The sequence below is a fragment of the Aphelocoma coerulescens genome, chromosome 6, assembly GCF_041296385.1.
Source record: "Aphelocoma coerulescens isolate FSJ_1873_10779 chromosome 6, UR_Acoe_1.0, whole genome shotgun sequence".
Lineage (NCBI taxonomy): Eukaryota > Metazoa > Chordata > Aves > Passeriformes > Corvidae > Aphelocoma > Aphelocoma coerulescens.
Window position 1 is genome coordinate 32,836,138 of NC_091020.1, and position 18,067 is coordinate 32,854,204.

General features: G+C 45.0%; 2 protein-coding genes across 2 annotated transcripts in view; both read left to right on the forward strand.

Moving 5' to 3' along the window:
• The window catches only part of LOC138112898 (deleted in malignant brain tumors 1 protein-like), a 29,040-nt gene extending 21,895 nt beyond the window's left edge, over positions 1 to 7,145 (forward strand). The window contains exons 26-33 of the mRNA XM_069020490.1: positions 774 to 821; positions 1,064 to 1,375; positions 2,171 to 2,318; positions 2,528 to 2,736; positions 3,398 to 3,570; positions 3,971 to 4,359; positions 5,229 to 5,500; positions 6,172 to 7,145. Coding sequence (XP_068876591.1) covers positions 774 to 821; positions 1,064 to 1,375; positions 2,171 to 2,318; positions 2,528 to 2,736; positions 3,398 to 3,570; positions 3,971 to 4,359; positions 5,229 to 5,500; positions 6,172 to 6,344 — 1,724 coding nt within the window. The 3' untranslated portion in view covers positions 6,345 to 7,145. The remainder of the gene's footprint in view (positions 1 to 773; positions 822 to 1,063; positions 1,376 to 2,170; positions 2,319 to 2,527; positions 2,737 to 3,397; positions 3,571 to 3,970; positions 4,360 to 5,228; positions 5,501 to 6,171) is intronic.
• A 3,305-nt stretch (positions 7,146 to 10,450) lies between these two features.
• Positions 10,451 to 18,067, forward strand: part of LOC138112899 (deleted in malignant brain tumors 1 protein-like) — a 28,555-nt gene continuing 20,938 nt past the window's right edge. Inside the window, exons 1-10 of the mRNA XM_069020492.1 lie at positions 10,451 to 10,509; positions 12,574 to 12,885; positions 14,141 to 14,482; positions 14,672 to 14,851; positions 15,282 to 15,410; positions 15,620 to 15,655; positions 15,788 to 16,099; positions 16,564 to 16,605; positions 17,061 to 17,372; positions 17,764 to 17,886. Of these exons, the coding sequence (XP_068876593.1) occupies positions 14,254 to 14,482; positions 14,672 to 14,851; positions 15,282 to 15,410; positions 15,620 to 15,655; positions 15,788 to 16,099; positions 16,564 to 16,605; positions 17,061 to 17,372; positions 17,764 to 17,886 (1,363 nt within the window). The 5' untranslated portion in view covers positions 10,451 to 10,509; positions 12,574 to 12,885; positions 14,141 to 14,253. The remainder of the gene's footprint in view (positions 10,510 to 12,573; positions 12,886 to 14,140; positions 14,483 to 14,671; positions 14,852 to 15,281; positions 15,411 to 15,619; positions 15,656 to 15,787; positions 16,100 to 16,563; positions 16,606 to 17,060; positions 17,373 to 17,763; positions 17,887 to 18,067) is intronic.

Consider the following 18,067-nt stretch of genomic DNA (forward strand, 5'->3'; position numbering starts at 1 on the left):
ATCAGAGGTCTGGCTCGTGGGTCCTTGCAAGGGACCGCGGCGATGAAGGCAGACGGCGGAGGAAAGGAGGCAGGCTCAGAGTTGGGTTAAATCCAGAAAGTTTATTGGCCCTCCGAACGGGGGGACCTCAACCACCAGGGGCTGCCCAATTCTGCGCACCTGCCGATCTCGTGCAAGGGATTTTATGGGGGGGGGGGGACACAAGGGACGGATTACAGATTAACCAACCAGGGAAGGGAAGGGTGTGGCAAACAGAACGAGGGACACGTAAGGGAACCAACTGTAACAGGGGAAGGGAGGGACTCCTTTCCCCGGACCAATCACCTGGCCCCCTGGCTAGAACTTTCCAGAAGCCTGGGGGGGTGCCAGAGTGACAGACAGGGCCCTGGGAGGAGACAAAAATGACAGATAGGGGGATTTTAATAAAACGGGGGGGCGCCAACATGGGTACACCAAACTTAAAGAACTTAGAGGGGAGACCTGGACTGAACCAAAACAAACACACTCCCACAAGGTACCATTGATTTGACTGCCTGCACAGCGGGATGCTTTCAGAAAGTGGTCTTAGTTGGTAGGAATTAGACGTGTGTTGGGCATGAGGGCAGGATTATGTTTCTGGTTGATCCCATTAGTAAGACCATTCTGTCGAACCTCCCGGGCTCTCCACTGCCCATGTGCCAAGGTGGCACCAACATGCCCAGCACTGGCAGAAAGCCAGTCACGGTTCTTCATCCAACAGGCCTCACCTGCCTCTTTCCTTTCCTCCCTTACAGCTGCCACAACCACAACCACACCCATCCCCACCACCTCTGCTCCTTCAGGTGGGTCTGAATGTCTCCTGCATTTTCTGGCCACTGCTTTGTGCAGAAACAATTAGTGCCTCAGAGTCTGGGCTTTGGTTTTCTCCCTGGGAGAGGAGAACCAAGGAAAAGCAGTTTAACAGAGCCGAGACTGGGAGTCGGGGTGGTCTGTAACTCACAGAGGGATGTCGAGGCCTGGGCAAGAGAAGGTGCCTTTGTGCTGGAGTCTCTTCCCAAGTTTCCCGTATGTCCTTCTTTCCAAGATGCCACCATCAGCCTGGTGAACGGCAGCAACCGCTGCGAGGGTCGCGTCGAGATTTCACACTCCGGGGGTCGGGGCACCGTCTGTGACGACAGCTGGGACCTGAACGATGCCCAGGTGGTGTGCCGGCAGCTGGGATGTGGCTTTGCTGTTTCTGCAACATCAAGCGCCTCCTTTGGACAAGGCAGTGGCAGCATCTACCTGGACGATGTGAACTGTGCAGGGTCGGAGTCGTCCCTCTTCCAGTGCAGCCACCGTGGCTGGGGCTCCCACAACTGTGGCCACGGTGAAGATGCTGGTGTTGTGTGCTCAGGTACCATTGATTTGACTGCCTGCACAGCGGGACGCTTTCAGAAAGTGGTCTTAGTTGGTAGGAATTAGATGTGTGTTGGGCATGAGGGCAGGATTAGGTTTCTGGTTGATTCCATCATGTGAGACTATTCTGCTGACACTCCCAGGCTCTCCACTGCCCATGTGCCAAGGTGGCACCAACATGCCCAGCACTGGGAGGAAATCTGGCCATGCTTCCTCAGCCACCAGGGCCTCCCCTGCTTTTTCTTTGTTCCATAGACGTCGCACAGTCTCAGCCCCTTTCACTAATCCTTCAGCTTAATGTGTTTTTTTCCATTCCTCCGATCCATTACAGTGGAAGTGTATTAATTACTATTTTGCAGGTATGATCTCTGTCATTCTCATAGTGTAATGTGTTTGTAAAAAACCTTTCTGGTCTGAACTCTTTATTTGCTAGACACTGGTCTTTTCTCTTTGAGTGATTATATTGCTGGGGATGGGTTTTAGTGTATGCTGACTACATGGGAGATTTGCTTTTATTCGTTCCCTGATTTTATGGTCTTTAGGCTACCACTTCTTTCTTTATTTCATACATTTGTTCTTGAAGCCCACACAGTTATTAACTTCACGCATGGGTCAGAATTCTCTGAAGTGTTCATCGCTCTTCTAGCCTAACTGAGAGGAGCACAATCATTATGTTTCTTTAGAGATTTAACCTAACCTTCCTTGTGCCTATAGAACATATTTTTATTTAATCAGAAGTAAATCTAAATGAATCACTTCTATACCTTATTTTCTTTTTTTTTTCCTATTTCAGGTCAAAAAATTATTTGTGGTGACACACTTTTTAATTCCTCTGGAACATTTCAGAGTCCTTCTTTGAATTATTCAGATAAAGCAGATTGTCTGTGGCAAATACACGTAACAAATAATTTCCGCATTATGCTCACGTTTGATAACATTCAGTAAGTAAACCACTTTCTGCTTGGGCAATAAGAATATTCCAAATCTCAACTGTATCCACAGCTCCTGGGCACATTTCCCATCCTATAAATGAATGATAAATATACATGGGAAATGTGTGGGTGCAGAATCCTATTATATTGTTTGTTCAGTATTTAAACCCCAAAGTTTACCAGATGCATTTTTTAATATATTCTCATTTCTTCCTCAGGTTGCAAGGTGGATGCCGGTATGACTACATTGAGATCTATGATGGCCCACCCAACTCTTCTCCTCTACTTGGAAGAATTTGCTCTAGTTCTCCTCTCACGTACACGTCATCCTCAAACTTCATGTCTGTCAGGTTTTACAGTGATTCCAGATATTCCAATGGAAGTTTTCAGGCTCAGTATCGGTCCTTTCCAGCAGACCAGAACACCAGTAAATTTCCATTCTATTTGTAATTCTGTTCTCGTGGTAATGTTCTCTTTGCTCAGAAACTTTTATACACTGATCTTTTACTAAATATGTATTTGCTAACATTGTTAAAGGAATCCCACACAGATGATATTCCTACTTGAATTTTGTAACTGATTATTGACCACTCACTTTCAGAAAATAACTAGTTTTTCTTTAAAAATATTTGATTTGTTTGCCTTTAGATGTTTTCGCTACTTATTTCTAAGTTATTTTTTAAACTCATATTTCTTTGTATCACATTATAATTCATATATTTTTTGGTACCTTTCTGGAGAAACTTCCACAAAGTCATAGAAATGTTGGTTAGAAAGGACTTTTGGAGGTTTCCTTGTCCACCTATTCAAAACAGAGCTACTGCCAACACCAGATCAGGTCCATTAAGAACTGGTCTAGCTGTGTCTCATCATTCAAAGGATGAAATACTTAAAGCTACTTCTTTGGGTGACCTGTTCCAGTACTGTCCTACTGCTTACTCATATCTAAATCTCAAGTGTAAAAATAAGTGGTTTGGCTTATGAATTCTCTTCTCTAAATGGTAGCAGTTATTACATTTGTTGGACTTGCAATATGGAAGCATTATCAAGTACCTGAAACCACTAATAATTCATATTTTTTTCCCTAGCCCTTCTGTGCTTGCCAACCTACATGCACGCAGTGGTAAACAGACACTATCTCCAGTCCCAGGGCTACTCAATGGGGAGCATCAGCCTTGAAGACCCCAGTTGTAGACCAAAAATCACATCAACTGAGGTTATATTCAACATTTCATACAGCAACTGCGGTACACGTAGACAGGTTAGTGTCAACACATTTGGGAGAGCTCTGGGCATGGGAATTTAATAGACATTTGGAAAGTTGTCATGGGTTGCAAAGAGTGTTGTAGGGCACAAGCATTCAAAACACTGAAAAGGAGCATGTGTTTCTGGAGGCTGAGGTTTGTTAAGTATTTCTACTTATCCTTCCCAGAGTACCTATATCCTTCCCTGTACCTATTTCAGAATGATGTTCTAGAGAACAAAAATAGAGGGGAGATTTAAGTAACAATCCCATCCAGAATGGTTGGGATTTTTCAGTATGACACATCCTTTCTGACTGCTACTAGTACCTGGCACATACAGAAGTTCACAGTACTCACAGTATTTACAGTGAACATGACCACATGTGGTCATTTAACACTCATTTATGTGTCAAACAGGGCAACAACGAAACGATCACCTACTCCAATGTGATAAAAGTGTCTGCTCCTGGTAGAGTCATCAAGAGGCAAAAGGACCTTCACTTGCACATCAGCTGCAAAATGCTGCAGAACACCTGGGTGAAAGGCATGTACATTGCCAATGACATCATCGACATCAACGAAACCCAGTATGGCAGATACGACGTGAACCTGACGTTCTACAACTCCTCATCTTTCCAGTGGCCAGTGCATGACTTCCCATACTATGTTGACATGGATCAGAATTTGTTCCTTCAAGCTTCTCTTCACAGCTCTGACCAAAATCTGACGGTATTTGTGGACACATGTGTGGCATCACCTGATTCTAGTGATTTTACAACACTGGTCTATGAACTGACCAAAAGTGGGTAAGAACTTTATAAAAAATTACTTTAAAAGTGTCTCTATGTGTAGTTCTAAAAGAGCTTAATTTGTGAGAAAGGTGATTTGGGGCCAGTGTACATTGGTTGCAATTCTCAGGGCAAATATGCTTCTGAAACAGCCTTTTGGCAAAGCCTGAATAAAATGCAGAATGACAACCAAATGTCATTCAGGAGTTGGAGTCAAGCACTGAGATTTCACTCAAGGAGGCAGTGAGGAAACTGAGGACTGACTTTGTTTCTGAAATAGATGTATGAAATGGAGGGATGTCAATGGCTCTACATTTCTGTACATCATGAGTTTTACAGCATCATAACTGGAATACAAAACTGTCTACTCAAAGAGAAGAGACATTCCTTAGCCTTTTCTTATTATTCTAGAAACCTAAACCACTTTGCTTAATTTTATACCAAAGTACATTGAAGCACTAAAGAGAATGCTTATTTTAAAAACCCCAAACTTCTATTAAAATGAGTTTTATGCTTCCAGAGTGGAAAGAGGGACTTTCTCTATCTGCAACAACTTTCAGGGGCCTCTTTTCAAACAGTTAATCCTGTTGGTAAATGCAAAACTGGCTCTCACGTGAAACACAGAAGCGAGCAGAACCACTAGCCATTTTTCAGCTATTCATGTGTATGTAGAATTTGTTAAGCTATGAAATTTCTGTGCTGTGTACATTTAGTAATTCCTCTTCTTGCTAAAAGCACTTTTTTTTAAAAAAGCTTTTGATTTCTCTTTTACTTCCTGGTTTTATATCTAACCTTGAAACTTACTGCAAAGAGAGGGCGTAACAGTGCTTCTACTCAAGAGAAGCTGTGAGTTAATAGCTAATCTGTTGATTTTTTTATCTTTCCAGGTGTGCTAGTGATTCTACCTACGTTGTTTTCCCCTCACCACGCAGCGATGTTGCTCGGTTTGGGTTTAACTCTTTCTCATTTGTGAACCGATTCCCGTCAGTTTTCCTGCAGTGTGAGCTGGTGGTGTGCAGGTACCATGACTACTCCTCCCGCTGCTATCAAGGCTGTGTTAGTAGGTTCAAGAGGAATGCAGATTCTTCCCATAAACAAGTGAATGTCGTTATTGGACCTGTGCAGCTTCGGGAAGCTCACGCTGAGAACAGGAACACTGGTAAGTTTAAATATCTTTAATAACGTAAGACTCTGGGTGTTACTGTGTGTTTGCATTTCAGTTCAGACATGAAATCCAGCTCTGAAATGTGCCTTTGCTGGTTTATTTACAAATCTGCTATAATTCTTACGGGGGATAATTATGTTTTTTAATATATAAAATAGTTCTATTAGATTTACAAGCTCTTTCCTTTCTATCATAGTTTATATCCATTCTTTTTTCTGCAAATGTCAAATGGCAATTGATTCAGTTCTATGGGAAGAGGGATGAGATGTAACTCATCTCCCTGCTGGATTTATATTAATTTTCCAAAGCTGTCTGTGCCTGATTTGCATGTCTGTTATTTATTTACAACCAATCTCTAGGTCCTCTTGGAAGTGCTGTTTCTCAGTGTCCTTTAGCTGCTGTTTCCACTACCAGAAAGCAACATTTTAAGGTCTTTGAGTATAACCATTACAGACTCCCAGTTTCTCTTTAATTTCTTGCTGCAATCTTTACTTGTTTTGCATGGCCACAGAATCATTTGTGAAATAATGTACATTAAAACAATTTGGTTTCTGATCAGATCCAGATCAAGCATTTAAACTCAAGTTCTATTTGCCTAATTACCTTTGCAACTAACTAGCTCAGGAAAAAAAGTGTAAGTCTCTCTCTGACTCTTCTATGCACAGAGCTGCTCTCTGACATCCAGGCAAAAGGGGAAACTCCAAGCTCAGTGCCTGCTGCCAGCTCCCACGCTCCTCTGGCTGTGACCATTGTGGTGCTGGTAGCTGCCGTTCTCACGGTGGGAGGATTTCTTTGGAAGCGGAAACTGCAGGAGCTCATCCCATACCAGAAAATGTGAGAGGTAGCTCCAGACATGAAGGTGGAAGGATACTTTCACCAGCCACCTGCTTCGTTATTTGGGTTTGCAATCAGTGTCAAGGACAGCTCTTACTTGGCTGTTCCACCGTTCTGACCATGTTTGAAGATGCATCAAGATTGCACCTGATACCAGGTGCCATGAACTGAATTTATAAAGCAATCTGATTTTAAAATCTTGTCCAAACACACCTGAGGTGTAAAGAAAGGTTGATTCTTGCATCCCAGCATTCAAATAAGCATCTTCAGTGCTGGACATTTCAAAGCATTTCAGCTGAACTCCGCATTGAGTGTCTGTCTGAGAAGACTGATTTAGGTGACTTGACTAACAAGAACGGACTTATCTGGCCATTGTTGATATGCAGATGAAACACCTGTGTAGCACCATAAGATACACTGGAAGTAGTCCAAGAAAAATGTTTCTTTGCAGTAAAAAAATCTAAATAATGAGCCATAAGCAAATATGCTCAGGGGCTGCACATTAGGAATTATTCCTGTACTGTGTTCCTGACTTTGGGCAGGATGGTCCTTCCCAAATTCATATTTCTCTGAGTAAATGTAGGCCATTTATAAGATTGTGTATGGAGGATGAATATAATCCTGTTACATAAATGTGTAATTAAAAAAAGCAGGAAAGAAAATTTGAGCAATTTTTTTTTGTGTGTACTTACAAACATCCCACTTGTGTGTGTGAACTCATGGCTAACACATTGTCAGGGTCGAGAACGTGGCTTCTGACAAAGTGACTTTGCCAAGCAATGATTCCTGTTCTTGTTCTCACACATTTCTACACCTGGAATGGGTGGGAGGGAGAGAATGTACATAAGTTCCCATAAGGCAGTGGGACCTGTCTCCTATCCCCATGCGAAAACAAAATAAAAAACAATAAAAAAAGAAGAATTTGTTTGGAAGAAGCTACTTAATACAGGTGGAAAGGTCACTGGTATTGACTGAGAAATGCCCTTCTTGAGACTTTCCTGTTTTCCAGCCAGCTGTGAGAGAGGTAAGTTCATTTGGAACTGAGTAATGTCAGATGTGCAAGATGAGCCAAAGCGGTGACGTGTGAGGAAGGTGAGCTGTGCTCTTGGGTGACATCCTGACCTGACAAGGAGGATAAGGGCAGCTCTGACGGGAATCAGCCCTACAGTCTGTACCATTTGTTCCTTCAAGCTGCCTTCTGCTCATGATTGCAGGCAGGCCTCTCATCACCTCTCCGTGATGTGAAGGGATCACACAAGTAGGGACTGGCACTACACACAGAAAGTGAGGTTTTTTCCACACTTGAGGAACAAGGATTGAGGGTCCTCCTCTCCTCTTTGCCTATAGCCGCCTTTGGAGGGCAGAGCACCCCAGGAGGCTCTTCATCTGTCCTCTGGACCAGAGATTGTCCAGGCTTGGAGGAATCCAGCCATCTGCTTAGCACAGCAAAGACTCTCCTGGACCTGGGCTTTCCTAGCTCTATAGAACAGGACCTTCCTCTCTGCTCTTCCCAGACCTGCTGCATTGTCCTTCCCCTGTTCCTGCTGTGGCCTTGCTGCTGTGGTGTTGCTACCATGCCATCTTGCAGGGTACAGTTTGATGGCACTTTTTTCCACTTCTCCTACTCTCTCAATATTATTTCGACCAGACAAGCAGAAAGATCCCAGGTCTAGATCCTGATGTCTCCAATCCTCACTGTCCCTGTGCTGCTCAGAGCTGTTTTCCTGTAGCATGTCTGTGCCAGGGTTCCCAGATGGAGAAATACCATGGCTGGATAAAAATGCAAGGTGATAAGAATTACCAAATTCAATGGTTTCCATATTAAATATTGCTGTAGAAAGCTTTGCCAAACTGTTCAGGTGGTAGATATCTCAGATTCATCCTCATTTCTTGCTGTCTCCCTTGGTGCTCAGGCATTAGAGAAATGCAGGATTCAAGAAAGCTGGGTTTGATGATGAGGAAAGGGTCAGGCTCTAAATGTACATGTGCCTGGTGAATGATCTCTGTGCCACAAACCTTCCTGCCTGGATTCAGACTACCATCCCTTTGTGGAGAAGTCTGTGGGTATCCTTTTTCCAGTCAGGATACTTTCCTATAGTCGTGGGTGAAAGCTGATTAATGTTGTTCGTCCTGTCAATGGTTTTCATTTATACCTTTACAAACCCAGTATGTTTGCAAGGTGCCCTCACAGTTGTCAGCAGAAGAGAAAGTGTTTTCAAAGCTCAGTGTAGCTTCTTTGACAGAGTGATGTGCTGGGAAATACCTCAAGCTGCCAGAAGAAAATCTTGAGAACAAAAATGTGTTACTGCAAGACATTTATCTAGCCAGTGGGAAGGCTGAAATACTGTATGGTATTTGCATTAATTAGTTAAGGTTAATTAAAATCTGTTTCCACTACGCAGAGATTGTCTGATAATAAAGATTTCTAGAAATATCTAGATTGTTGAAATGAAGAATTTATTAATGAGGAAGGTAGTGAAGAACTACTCAATCAATCAATCAATCTTGATCTTTTACCTGGGCAGCTTAAGACTTTTTTTTACACTTGAATTACCTGGGAATCCCTTTCATGTTCCCCTTCCTCCTCACCCTTTTTCAGTTATTACAAGAGTTTGGAGAAGAACTGTGATCCATCACTCACTTTTGCTTCACTGATTGCAGTGTTTGATTGGCCAGTCAGATACACTGGATTTTTTCTGCTTCTTGTCAAGGTGTCAAAACCAGAATATGAATAGTGAATACTAGGTGTTGTGTACATATCCTCATTCATGTGCAATTGTGGTTATTTGGATAAAGAAGAAACATATTTACCATTCTGAATGTTCACTTTCAAGGCTTCCAAAGTTATCTTTGGCCTCTTGTGTCTTTAACTTCCTTCTTCCATTCCAATGATATTGGCCTTTGTGGAAAGACATTTTGGATCACTCTCTTTCCCCCCTGGGCTTTGGTCTTCATGCTTGATGACTGTCCCTGTAGGCAATAAATTTGTATATGGCAGCAATTTTAATTGGTGATAATTCCATACAAGACATGATGGCTGTGGTGGCAGGGATGAGGTGGAGAACAATATTCTGGCTCTTCAGTGTTAGGGTGCTCACCAGCTTCTCTTGTTAAATTGTTAGAAACACAGAAACAGAGGAAAGTAACCACTCTGGCAAGAGAGTGGTGAATGAGAATTAAGCATTATTTCATGTTGTGGAAAAGCTTTGGATTCATTCTTCAAAGAATGACACAGCTGTAACTGTAGCTATGTAAAATTAAACAAGGAATATATTAATACATTTTCTTAATCTGAAGAAATCTGAACATTTTTCCCCTGATTTGTTGTTCAAAGGATCAAATTAAATTTTAGAACAAAATTTGTTTTGACTTATGTAATTTGCACAAAATCCACTGATTTTCCCACAGTGTTTGCACAAAAAGTTATCAGTTGACCCTGGTTCTCTGACACTTCCTTGGAATATGTCAGTGAATTTTGACTTGAATTTTACCTTGAACTTAAATGTGCCCCAAAATGATAGGTTTATACTCAGGCTGAAGCTGTTGACTTCAACTGCAAGGTTCTTCAGAGACTCCCCAGTCATACTTAAACAGGGCCACCAGGTCTGATCTTATTTTATTTGAAATATGCTGAAGCTTTAGGACATTCATGGCTTCCCAGGGAGACTTGCCACATTAGCTGGCAAGTATCTTGTTTGCTGGAAGAAACCAATTTAAGTATCAAGATTCTACTCTCATCCCAATACCTGTCCAAGAATCTCCTCATGAAAGAAAAATGCTGACATTCTTCAGACAGAATTAAAAGGTGTCTTTGGACAGGAGCTCTATTTTTTTTGGTGCAATGATGTGATTGTGAAACCTATGGTAGCATAAATAGTTCCTTCCAGGCAATGGAAAAGGTTACTCTTGAGATATTGTCTTTTTGCAAGACCCAGGAAGTTACAAAATATTAAACAACAAATCAAACATATGTTTGTTTCAGATCAGAGGACTGTGGTTGTTTTATTGTTCTCCTGTAGAAAGGGAGACCTGTAGAGCCACTCCCCTTCAGAAATAGAGACTATATATTGTGAAGTCCTCTTTACCATCAATGCCTGGTGAGATGGGTACCACTACGATTTTGACATGGCTACTCTTGTTGAGTCCAGCAGTTCTGGAGGCCAAAACAGGTAAAACACTTAGACTTGTTCCAGGGAACATAAAAAAATTATAAACACTGCTTGGAGTCCTCTCTGTTGATTCCAAGAGCAGAAATTAGATTCAGGTTGGTATTGGTTTGGGCAAATGAATAAAGGGGGAAGTGGATAAAAGAGATAGCAGAGTTTTGTTCTGCTAAAATGATGAACTAATCTTCAGAGTGGATGATAAGAATGATTTGAACCATTTTGTGGAGTTCACTTTGCTACCACCGGGTCTTACTCATCTTAGTGCCTTGTAACATTACAAGAATTGTGTCTGTGACTATGTCATGAATGACAGATTCTTCCAGTTCCAGAAATCTGATCTAAAAATTATGGTCATATTTATTTCTCTATTTACTTTCAATGTGTATTTTACTCCAGAGTATATGTGTGCACACATATGCTATATATTTAATATTGCTTGTATTATTTGGTTCTTCTTGGTCTTATGTACAGTGTAACCAAATACAACATGAAGTTAAGTTTTCACACTCTACCAATGTGGTTAAATGATGGACGTCTAAAAATAATGAGAGATTAAATTCTTTTAGTTCAACCTTTTTTATGGTCATAGAATTTTTCCTTCCGTGATTGCTTTCTATCTCCTGAGTGGCTTGGGGACTTTGAGCTAAATAGTTCTGTGTATATCTTAGAATAATTGCTGATGACTTTTCTAATGAGTTATTTAAGCATCATGATGATAATTTACATTGTCATCATTCACCTCATCAATTCTCTTCATCTGTCTCCTGCTTTTCTGGTGATAAGTCATCTCACTCCAGCTCCTCTAGTTCTTCTCCACTCTCTGCCTCTGTCTCCCAGCGCAGAGTATTTGCTGTATTTATACAATCACAGGCTTTTGTCTTTTTGGTACCTTTGAAGTGTAAGGCAGGACTCAACCTATCCAATTTCATCCCCAGCTGATGGTTATGCTCTCACAGTGATGACAGGCCTTGAATGAAAGCAAATAAAACTGGTTTAGGTCAGCTTACATTTCCTAATCCCACTCTGACTTTTTGCCAGGTTTGCTGTTTCATTTCTCAAAAACACTGAGCAGGGTTCAAAAATGTGAGTGTTCAAGTAGTTATTTGAAGGAAAAAGTCAGATATAAGTCAAGGGGCACTTTCATAGCTTTGCCCTTTGAAAGTCATAAAATCAGGGCAATTTTGGTTTGGTCACCATCTTGACTGTACTTCTAGTTCAATAGCAAAGAATTAGGTGCAGTGAAGAAATCCTGGAGCTGTTAACTTTTAAAATTTGTTTTGCTTTGGATGACTTTGTTTTTAATAACAAGGTAAATATGTACTTGGCAGCAAAGTAAAATATAACAAGTGCAGCATGCATGTTTTGATTTCCAAAGTGTAATACTGCAAATCTGAAGTTACAACATGTGTTTGCTTGCTTACACCTGGTGGTAAAGCCTTTAATAAACTTTAATAAACTAAATCCAAAAATGGATCTCTAAAATCAGCATTTTCATGCTGGTCACACCAGAATGTCTGAACAAGACATATAAAACTGAAAAGCAGATGGGCTTTACCTGGATGAATGCAGTAATCAGCTGTATACATGATAGCTTATTTCTTTATTTCAAAATGTAATAACATTTTGCTGGTATATAAGAAATAAAGCCACAGAATTCCTGCTGAAATCTTTATAATGCTGCTGAGACCATCATCCATTCTGTAGAACATTTGGTGGAATGCTTCCACTAAAATTACTCTTAAAAGCTATAGGATTTGGTTATGATGTGTGGACTCTAGGTCCTTAAACTTGTCCTAAAAATTACCTTTCTTGCTTAAATAGTTTGTGCTTAGCCTGCTGCCTAACTTTACTGTAGGGATCTTGCATAAAATATACGTGGCTGATTTTGAGAACTGGAAGAGAGGAACAAAAAACGTACAAATAACCTCTGTCCTCACAGGCACTTAATACTGGGCTGGGCAACACCTCCTAGGGACAGCAGGGGAAGAAGAAAGAACAGATACTCCTTACAGTCCCTTCCAGCTTATTTGCCTGACTGTTTTGTGCTCAATCCCCTCTTTGCCACAGGGAGGTATCTCCAGCTGGTGAACGGAAGGCACCGATGTGAAGGTCGTGTTGAGATCTATTACAGAGGACGGTCGGGGACAGTTTGTGATGACTTCTGGGACCTGGCAGATGCCCAGGTTGTGTGCAGGCAGCTGGGATGTGGCAGGGCCATTGCAGCTCTAGGGAGTGCCTACTTCGGTCAAGGCTCGGGTGACATCGTGCTGGACAACGTGGGGTGCAGAGGAAATGAGGTGTCCTTGTTCCGCTGTAATCACACGGGGTGGAGGATACACAACTGTGCCCACTACGAAGATGCTTCTGTCATCTGTTCAGGTACTCCCACATTTTTTTTCCAGCAATCCTGTCCTTTCAGAACCAGCACAGACTCATGTTTTCTCACTATGGTCATATAAAAACTGCATTTGCTCATCCATGCAAAGCACTTTAAAACCCCAAGGATCGGATGTACATTGCAGATGTGCAGAACAATTATTCCATCTAATCACCAGGCAGTGGCTAAAAGGAAACAATTCACAATTAGAGGCAAAGCCATGTCTGATAGGCAAAGTTTATCAGGGAGGAATGGGGTTAGGTGAACTTTTAATGGATTAGTTATGGGCAGTAATAGTTTCACAATCACAACCCAGACTGTCATAGCTCACAATTTACTTTGGATAATTTCCATATTTGTCAAGTCTTCCTTCATTTAGGTCTATTAATGCCCTTTTTCTTTGCAAATATCCATCCATTTTGACTAGTCTTTCACCTTGCTGTTTGCATTTTGCTTTCCCATTATTTTTTAGAAGAATGTAGGTTATTTGCATCTTATTTTCTCCTGTATTAATAACAGATCATCATGAACTGAGACATGGCTGATGACAACAGACTATTCAGGTGTTTTATACCTGTATCACAGTTTTCCATGTTTCCTTAGAGAGTAAGAGCCTGGAGAGCTGAATCCATGGTAGAAGGAAGTGCTAACACCAGCAGTGTTTTTAACTTAGAAGAAAAGAATAAAAATTTCTACAATACCTCTATTAATCTATGTGTGATCTGCTCAGAGCCTTTTAAAATGCCATTTATTTCTTGCTTGCAGTCACAGCTCCAGTGCCTTTTATGGGCTGCATGTATTCAACAGATGATTCAGCCTGGTCCACTCCTGCCCTTGCACCAAGCACCATCCCAAGACCACTGTTCCTGGGGATCTCCTGATCCTCTGCAGAAGGGCATTCACAATGGTGACAGCTCCAAGCCCTGCTGCTGTCAGCAGCCCTACATCTACCCCCCTCCATTCCAGGAGCCTGTAGAGTCTCTGGCTGTGCCTGGGCTCTGGTGTCCTGGGGCTGGGAGCAGATGCCACACCAGAACCTTACCCTGCTTACCTTCTAGAAATACCACTTCCAAGAAAAAGTTTAAATTGGCTGTTACCCACTTCCATTCAATCCATTGACCCCAGACAAGATGGACAATGCCATCAGAGTAATTGCTCTTGGTTTCACTTCATCCTTGAGGAACTGGGCTTGTAGCTACCATACAGACATACCCATTGCACAGTGTGCATATGTAGGGTGTTCTTCTTTTTTCACAGAAGAGTCTGATCCAGCATCAACAGATACAACAACCTCAACACTGGAGACAACCACTCTACTGGAGTCAACCACAGAAGTGACAACACTCACAGAACCAGCATCAACAGTCCTCATGGAGGAGATGACATCCCTGGGGCCGATGACCACAACAGAATTAACAACCAACACAGGGGAGGCGACACTGGAGATGACAACCTCCGCACTACTCATGACTTCCCCAGGAGAGATGTCCACTTCACCAGAGATGACCACTGCAGTGTCATCCCCTGCCCCGTCGTCCACACTGTCTGGTACAATCACTACAGCAAGAGTGGACACCACAGTAGAGGAGAGCACAGCAGGTAACCCTGTCCCTTGTCACTCACTATTCTCTTTAGTGTCCCTGGACTTCCTTCCCCCCTGATTGCTCTGCAGGGGCACTCCCAAAATGACAGGAGAGAGTTCCATGCTCTCTTCCCCCGTTAATTGTCCAGCTCTGCTTTTCATGTCCATTTCCATATCCATTGCCATTGCATTAATGACCTCCTTAGCAGGAACATCCAGCCTACCATTTCTGACCAGCACAGAGCCATCCACTAGCACACCAGAGGTGTCCACCTCAGCAGAGATGACCACCTCAGCAGAGATGACCACATCCACAAAGACGATAACCTCACCAGAGATGACCACCTCAGAGACAACAGCTACAAAAGCAGATTGGAGTGCATCAGGTAACCCTGTCATCTCTCAAATACTGGTCTCCTTAGTGCTCCTGATCTCTTTACTGAGTGACTCTAACCCCTGCCATGTGTCCTGCTGGTGGGTTTTGATGCCCTCCCTTGGTACATGTGGGGTAAAGCAGCAACTTTGGGGTTTTCTGCTGCCTTGTGAGGTGAGCATGTGCTAAGCAATGCCCCGTTTGCGCATCGAGAGCACAGCAGGCTCTCCTGACCTGCAGGAATGGAACTTCAGAGAGGTGGCAAAGAGCAGGACTGAGGGATCACAGAGCTGGAAGGCTGGAGGAGGAGTCGGGGTACTTTGGGCTTGTGTCTCTATGAGAAATGATGGGACAGAGCTACACCCTCTCTACTGGCATTGACAATCCAGCCTTGCTTATCATACCAAAGGCTGTGGCCATTGTAAGAATTACCTCCCTAGCAGGAATGTACATGCCAGTGCAGATCATCAAGCAAATGAGCCCCACAGCAGAGACGACCACCTCAGCAGAGACAACAGCCTCAGCAGAGACCCCTGCAGCACTGATTGCAACAGAGAAGGAGAGCACATCAGGTAACCCAGTCCACTCTCGCTCCCTGTTCACTGTGTGAAACAGAAAAAGTCAAGATTGTCATTTCAGAGGAGTGAAAGAGCTCTGCAGGGTGTCATAGGAGTCATAGGACAGGGGCTCCTAGAAAATGGGCTACTCTGAGCTGCAGGACATGTGCCAACTCTCTTTGGAACCTTTAGCATTGACACCAAATTCTTCCTTGCATCCATAGCTCCAGTGCCCACCAGAGCCAGGCCATATTCCACAGGTAAGTCCAGCCCCCAGCCCCATCGCTGGCCTTGCAGCAGCCATGCAGGCTCCCTGTTGCAGTGGCCCCTGTGGGGACAGCAGAGTGCCGGGCTGGAGCGAGCTCGTCCTTGTGCCTTGTGCCGTGTGCCAGGGGCCAGCGTGCGGCTGTCGGGCGGCAGGAACGGCTGCGAGGGCCGCGTGGAGCTGTACGACGGCAGCACGTGGGGGACGGTGTGTGACGACCAGTGGGACCTGCAGGATGCCCAGGTGGTGTGCCGGCAGCTGGGCTGTGGCCAGCCCGTGGACGCCCCGCACGACGCTCGCTTCGGCCTGGGCTCCGGCCGCATCTTCCTGGACGACGTGCAGTGCCGCGGGGACGAGCCCTCCCTGCAGATGTGCCGGCACAGCGGCTGGGGCGTGCACAACTGCGCGCACGTGGAGGATGCCGGTGTCATCTGTGCAGGTGAGTGGCCAGCAGACACCACAGGCCCTTGTGTGCATCATTCTAAGAGGGTTCCGGGTCTGTCCTCTGGGAACGGCCGAGCTGAGTTCTCCTGGTACAGCCAGGGCAGAGACGAGCCTTGGTATCTTCTGCCTCCTGGGGTTGAAGCCTGAGTGATGCAAAATCCCCAGTTTTGCTCAGAGACGGGACACCAGATTTTCCACACTTCCTGCTATAGGCACTAAATGAGTTTGTAAAGAGCTGGAGTGCAGGATTGTTCTTTGGGGAGGATGGGGCAGGACTGGCGACAGGTCAGGCTGGTATCAGGATAGGAGGAAAGGCAGGACCCAAGCTCTCTTCCCCCGTTAGTCCTGCACCATGAATCCATTCTCATATCCATGTCCATGTTTACATCCAAGTCCATAAACTGCCACAAGACTGATGCACTCACTGCCATTGCATTCACTCCCTCTTCTTCCTTCCAGTTGCCAATCCAACCCCTCCTGCTCAATGGCCGCTCACAACAGGTAAGTCCTGCTCACCCAGCTTATGTCCAGTTTTGCAGTGAGGCCCAACCTGGCACAAGAAGAGAACAGGGGAGTGCAATGGGGCTGATCCTGCTCAGTGCAAGGCTGCTGGTCCCCTCTTCCCGTGACTACTCCAGGCTGCATGAGTGGTCCCCCAGAAGGGTTGGTTCACTCTCAAGGGTTGCAAAGGGTTTTTCTGGAAATGCCTCAGTGAATCAATGACTTCCGCACCCAGGAAGCTTCAACAGGACACCAACAGCTGCCTGGACAGGTGGAGACTGATGTCTGAACGCCTGGAGTCTATCCTCAGTTAAAATCCCCCACCAAGCCACTTTGGCTCTGCACTAGCCCAGCTCATGGTCACTGGGGCAAAATCTGCAAAACGGTTGGGAAGTCTGGGGCTCCGGGAGCTGGGGCGGTGGAAGCCTGACCTTGTGCCTTGTGCCGTGTGCCAGGGGCCAGCGTGCGGCTGTCGGGCGGCAGGAACGGCTGCGAGGGCCGCGTGGAGCTGTACGACGGCAGCACGTGGGGGACGGTGTGTGACGACCAGTGGGACCTGCAGGATGCCCAGGTGGTGTGCCGGCAGCTGGGCTGTGGCCAGCCCGTGGACGCCCCGCACAACGCTCACTTCGGCCTGGGCTCCGGCCGCATCTTCCTGGACGACGTGCAGTGCCGCGGGGACGAGCCCTCCCTGCAGATGTGCCGGCACAGCGGCTGGGGCGTGCACAACTGCGCGCACGTGGAGGATGCCGGTGTCATCTGTGCAGGTGAGTGGCCAGCAGACACCAAGGCCTTTGTGTGCATCATTCTAAGAGGGTTCCGGGTCTGTCCACTGGGAATACTCATGCTGAGTTCCCTTGGTACAGCCAGGGCCGAGGTGAGGCTAGGGTCTTCTGCCGCCTTGGGCTGAAGTTGATGTCATGCAAAAACCCCGTTTTTGCTCAGAGATGGAACAGCAGACTCCCCACACCTCCTGCTGTTGGCGTCCAGTGAGGGGGCAAAGGGCAAGATTGAGGGAGGATGGGGCAGGACTGGGAGCAAGTCAGGCTGCAGTCAGGTTGAGAAAGTAGTAGGAAAGAGCTCCACGCTCTCCTGGCATTAGTTCTGCAGCTCTGCTTTTCATTGCCATTGCCACTGAACTCATCACGTCCCTAACAGACACATCCAGCCCTCTGGAAATGACCACCACACAGCCATCCCCTGCCACACCCAAGGTGTCCACCCCTGCACTGGCAACCTCCACAGAGACAATGGCTACCACAGCAAAGAGCAGCACACCAGGTAACCCCATCCGCTCTCACTCACTGCTCTCCCTACTGCTCCTGATCTCCTTCCTCTCCCACAGCTGATTGCACTGCAGGGAGTCTCCCAGCCCTGGGCCTCACCAGTTAGGCCACCACAAACTAAAGTGAGGGTGCAAATACAGCATGAGGAAGAGCTGGTGAATGGGGCAGCTGTGCTT